General features: G+C 47.8%; 1 protein-coding gene across 1 annotated transcript in view; it reads left to right on the top strand.

The window, feature by feature from the left end:
- Nucleotides 1–5546, top strand: part of LOC127749883 (uncharacterized) — a 10849-nt gene extending 5303 nt beyond the window's left edge. Inside the window, exons 2-3 of the mRNA XM_052269842.1 lie at nt 3519–3593; nt 5421–5546. Coding sequence (XP_052125802.1) covers nt 3519–3593; nt 5421–5546 — 201 coding nt within the window. The remainder of the gene's footprint in view (nt 1–3518; nt 3594–5420) is intronic.
- Nucleotides 5547–5668: the final 122 nt, after the last annotated feature.

Here is a 5668-nt window from a genome sequence, read left to right as displayed (position 1 = left end):
TGCACTGCAGTGGGTCCTCAGGTGAACACGGCTGAGCGTGGCCTTGATCACCTCCACGACGGCGGCGGCACGCCCGGGTTGGCTCTTCCCCGTCCTGGGCGCGCGCCTCGGCTAGCCAACCTGCCCAACCTCCGCGAAATGATCTGTTGCAACCTCCCCGGGCCAGAGGCTTTGGCTGCCTGTAAGTCCCTCCGCGTCCTGGACCTCATCATCCAGACCAGCAGCAAGTAGAGGTCGGCCGCCGCGCGGGCCGCCACGCTCCTACGCCAGGCCAAGGACCTGGGCAAAGTGTGCTGTGGCCGGTGCGGGTGACGGGGCAGGCGGCGTCGACGTGGACATCGCCATGCAATGCATGACGTTGACCTCATCCGAGCCGTCGAGCGAGAAGCTCACCGCCCACAACTTCGGCGGGGAAGTACACGACTGACCACTTCCCCCAGCCGCAGTCGCTGTTCGACGCGGGCGCGCTGCCCTCGCTGCCGGCTGTGCGGTACTTGCAGGTGGACCTGACGGAAGCGGTCGAGCTGCTGCTGCCCATCTCCCCGCCGGTTACGGCGCCGGGGCAGGCGACGTCGACGTGGACCTCGTCATGCAATGCATGGCGTTGACCTCGTCCGAGCCGTCGAGCGAGAAGCTCACTGCCCACAACTTCAGCGGGGAAGTACACGATTGACCACTTCCCCCAGCTGAAGTCGCTGTTTGGCGCGCAGTCTTCGCTGCAGGTTTTGTCCCCCCCCCCCCCTCTCACACACACAACGCGAACAAGCCGACGCCCATAGCATGGCCATGGACATGATCTTCAACAACCAGGGCCCCTGCGCGCCTCCTGGTTGCGGACGTGCAGTTTTTGCTGCCCCTGCCTGCTTTCGCTTCGGCCGTTCTGGACGTGGCAAGGTGCTTTACTGAGAAGATGTAGTGAAATTCGTATCTAAGGTACTGTTATGTATTGGTGTCTGTGGGTTTGACGTGAAGTGCATTCTGTCTGGTGAAGCGTAGCTCCTTTGCAAGGACTCGGTGTACAAGTCTCCCTGGCCCACGTTGCACTCCTCTTTCCAGTTTTTACCTGAATGTAGACATGACTCTTGTAAGTATACATTGGTTCACTTTGTTCTTGATATGGAATGTTAATGTTGCAATCTTTTTGAACTAATTTATTTCCTTCTGTGTGTCTGTAGGCATTCCCAAGATATCAAGGCTGTTTCTTTTCAAGATTGGTTCCATACCTCATCGACCCAAGATTTTAGTATATAACATAGAACAAGCAGGCCCGCCCTTCCGCCAAACGAAGCTGCCAGCTCCGCTTCGCTCCGCCGGCAACTCCGTTCGGCAGGGGCCGGGCCTGCTTGGCCTGCCGGCGGCGATCCATTTCTGTCACGCGGTTTGCCGAAGAACATGATCGAATGATGTAGCGGGCCTTGGGCCCGCTTAAACCCGTCATCTTTGAGTTTCCCCAAAGACTCGAGAAAGGGGTGAGGATGTCTATAATTCGTTCAAAGATAAGCTCAAAGAGCACAAAGTCATTGGAGAAGACGGCACTATCACAACAGAGGATCGCAGTCAGACCTATGTTCACGTTTTGGCTGAATTTGCTGAGTACGCCAAAGTGAAAAAGAGCGACATCCGATGCGGGGAGGCATTCCGTAAAAGAAATCAGCGGCCTAAAGAACTGTTTTCAAACTGGTTAACAGACCTCAGAATACTAATTAAACCCTGTGAATTTGGGACCCAAGAGCTAGAGGATTCCCTCCTGAGAGACAGACTGGTGCTAGGCTCGGCAAATGTTCGTCCAAAGAGGGACCTGCTGGGCACCAACCTCACACTTGCCGCAGTCATTGAACAGAGCAATGGTGCCAAGATGAAACAAAAACAAGAACCTGACGAGGCTGAAGTGGACACAGCTCAGCATGACCAGTGGAATGAAACCCGAAGGCCTTCTCGACAGAATTACAGAGGCAGCGAGGTTTTAGACATTATACTAAGCTAATCGAGGCTTTAAATTTCATACTCAAATGAAGCGATGTTAATACCACATAAGAGCGATAAAATTTGGGTCACTGTTCTCTAGGGAGGTGCGAAAGTCCGCTTTTTTCAGTCGCCGAATCGTAATAGTGCAGGAAAGTTGCCTTTTCACATCCAAAATCTAGACGTAATTTTATTTTCGCGATTGGAATGAATCTTGAACTCGAGATTTGAGCTTGAAGTTTAATGTAAGGTTCTTATGGGCATTTATGTCAAAAACAGAAAATTTGGCCTGGACCGCAAAGGTTTCGTCACAGACAAAATCTATGGCCATATCCGTGATCTACGTAGAAAAACGATTCAGACCACGTTTCAAATACCTTACTCCGTCATCTAATAACAGTTTTAAAGTGAGTAAATTAAGCCACTTTTACTAAAAAACCATTCATTTTTGGAAAATTTATTCGGAAATTAGAGGGAGGAGCATGGCATGCGGAACGTCTCCTAGCTCGGTTTCTTACGTAGATCACGGATATGGCCTTAGATTTTGTCTGTGGCGGAACCTGTGCGGTCCAGGCCAAATTTTCTGTTTTTGACATAAATGCCCATAAGAACCTTATATTAAACTTCAAGCTCAAATCTCGAGTTCAAGATTCATTCCGATCGCGAAAATAAAATTACGTCTTGATTTCGGATGTGAAAAGGCAACTTTCCCGCACTATTACGATTCGGCGACTGAAAAAAGCGGACTTTCGCACCTCCCTACTGTTCTCGCTCCCTGGAGAGCGAGAATCTTTGCTGCAGGATTTCTAGTTTCACTTTTGTGTTCTCCTCCTGGAAAAAAAATGTTCTATTGCGAGTGTGTTTGAACGAAATGTTTTGCTAACAATTACACTTTTCTTGTACATTTACATCAAAGTAATACCAAGTAGTTTCTGCTGTGGGCCAATAAAAGTCGAATACCACAAGTATCGCAGGGGCCAATAATGAATACAACAATTTTTGTTTATTAACAGCTATCGATTTAAAAATGCTTGTTTTTTTACAACATTTTTTAACACTACAGGAGTATACGTGGTGCTCACGCCGAGGCTGAGTACACCCAGCGTACACCCAAGAATTATTAGAAAGGATTCAACAGTTTTAGTCTATCTCCAATTTTACTTAAGTTTTGTTCTTGTTTAAGGGCATCCCCCTGGTGCTCTTTCTACGTGCGTTAAGCCCGATAAGACCAGAGCTGGGTATGGCTATCTTTGTGAAACACCAAAATAGCCCCAAACGACCATTAGGGTATTTGGTGGACATTTATTTGTGGACGGCTTTTGGCAGAAAGCTCCTATTGACACTTAGGGGAAGATCCATTCTTTCTTTCGGCAACCGGTCCTGATTTTCCCCGTAGTGGTGTATGTGTTGTTGCTTTTTGAAATTGGACATTTCCACGTTGCGTCTTATTTAGGAGAACAGAGAACACCAGCCCCTTTAAAGGTAGCCTTGGCTGTTGTTAGCATAGTTAAACGCTTTAAGGTTCAGTGTGCTACAATGCAGATTTCGTATTTCAGATGAAGACCGACTTTGCTACTCCACTTCAGAAGCTGTTTTTTATGCATGCGCCCAACCAAGAAACAGTTAATGAGGTACTAAATAGCTATTAGTGCGCGTTACAGGCTGTGCATTATCTACACCCATAAAATTGTTTCCTAGATAGAACAAGGAAATTGTGATGTTGTTCTTTAAAAAACGTCATTCGTTTAACGATATGTACGCCAGACCACGTCTCGCGAAACAGGCTTTGCGATATCTCACGAAACACTGTTACGTTGCTACGCGCCTGGCATACATTTTCCTAGGCCTGCGGCGCTGACACCTGACTCGAGCAAAATGCAGAGTCGTAATCAGGCCTTCAGCTCCTAAAGTCACATATTTTGCTCCTCGGGGTTTTATTTTGACGAGTTACCCCACTGGAGACCATCAAATATTTAAGAAAAAAAACATTCAAATTTTTGGGGTCATTTCCGAGTGGATACCGCCCCCTGGTGCCTAAACGGTCAGAAGTAGAGCCAAACGGACGAAATTTTGGCTCTCTCGTTTCTATTGTGACGAGTTACCTCTTAGAAAGATGAGAAAAAAATACTTTTCGGAAGAAATTTTTTGGTCTTTTAGATTTTGATTTTCTAGACAGGTCATTTTTAGCAGATGATACCTTAAAAACATTTTGACTAAACGTAAAGAAAAGATAAGTAAATTTAAGGTATCAGCTAGCTTTTACTCTCGAAACGGCAAGAGAATCAAGCGGAGACCAGAAAACAATTTCTTTAGCGCTGGCGGAACCGTGTCCGGGTGGGTGGGTGCCTGAGTGTCGCTTCAGGCCTCTACCCTTACCCTGCTTAACAATACTATAGGCTCCCCGTCCCCCTCCCTGCACAACAATACTATCCTACGCCGGCTGCGCCGGCCCCTGTGCCCGCGCTTTTCAACGCCGCTTGTTCGCTGAAATTGCAAATAACAAGCAACCAGAAACAAATGACAGCTAAGTCCGGGAGAAAATTTGAAAACAGACATATTCTTAAATTTCTATCATCTGCTTTCAAGATAGATTCTTGATTTAGATTTTTAAGCTAGATTGCTGAAAATCATTTCTTGCTTTTTAAGCTACAAAGTTACACTAAAAATTTCAGGTACCTAGCTCAAACCGTTCTCGACTTATCGTGATTACAGACAAACAAACAAACTGATGCAGACAGATAGTAGACAGACGCGAAACTTTTTGATCACTGGAGTAATAGGCTTCGCTGATCGCTCTGCTAAAAATCCCTTTTTCTCTTTAGAGAAGGGAACAAATTTCCTCGTGTATATTTTAGGTCAATTTCGTTGATTCAAGGCTAATTTCAAGGAAATTTCCTCGTTGCAAGGAAACATTTTTCTAGGTGTTGCGTGGAAAAGTACTCGTCGGCACGCCTGGATCGAGTTTTTCCCTTTCCCAAGTACTGCCCACGCCACACTGTAAAAAATATTCTGAAATTTAAGACCAAAATGGGTCACAATTTCTCTGTCAGCTTCCCCACGCCTAACCTCGTACCCGGCACAGGGTACGCCATCACGCCACGCTCCGCCATCTCGTCAGCTCCGCAGCGTATTGCAGACAGCACAGCCGTCCGAGTGACTGGCTGGCTGCGCGCTTTGCGAAGCCGCCGGCGGCCGGCCGGGGGCCAGCCGGTACAGCCAGCCGAAACGCGCTGAAATTCCGATCTCTAGCCGCCAGCCTAGGTAGATGTAAGCCCGGCACGTCGCAGTGTAACGATGTTTAGTGAGATATCGCGGAGCCTGTTACGCGAGATGTGGTCTTGCGCACATGTATTAGGTTTGGAATAGAGTGAATGTGACAAGAATTGTTTACTATACTCACAAGAGGGTTTCTTAGAGATCAGCTGTCAAGGACTAAAACATTTTTTATTTCGTTGCAGATGCGCACTTTTCTTGGTGTGATATCAAGCCGGGCGCCTGCCATTACATGCGCCGGATTCTGCCAGCTGACTCGTCAAACGGTTACAGGGGTAAGTAGTGTAGGGAGCAGGGGAGCACACCTGTGAAATGTAAGGGTTTGCAAGAATAGGGTATTTCGGGTAAGGGAAGAAGCGGAAACGGAACGGCCGAGCCGCTGCTGGACCCGTCTCAGCCTGCGAACTGCGCATGCGCAGTAGACGCTGCGTCG

This window comes from Frankliniella occidentalis, unplaced genomic scaffold (assembly GCF_000697945.3).
Source record: "Frankliniella occidentalis isolate FOCC.00 unplaced genomic scaffold, Focc_3.1 Scaffold104, whole genome shotgun sequence".
Lineage (NCBI taxonomy): Eukaryota > Metazoa > Arthropoda > Insecta > Thysanoptera > Thripidae > Frankliniella > Frankliniella occidentalis.
Note: the sequence above shows the minus strand (reverse complement) of the source record. Positions and strands in the feature narration are given on the sequence as shown.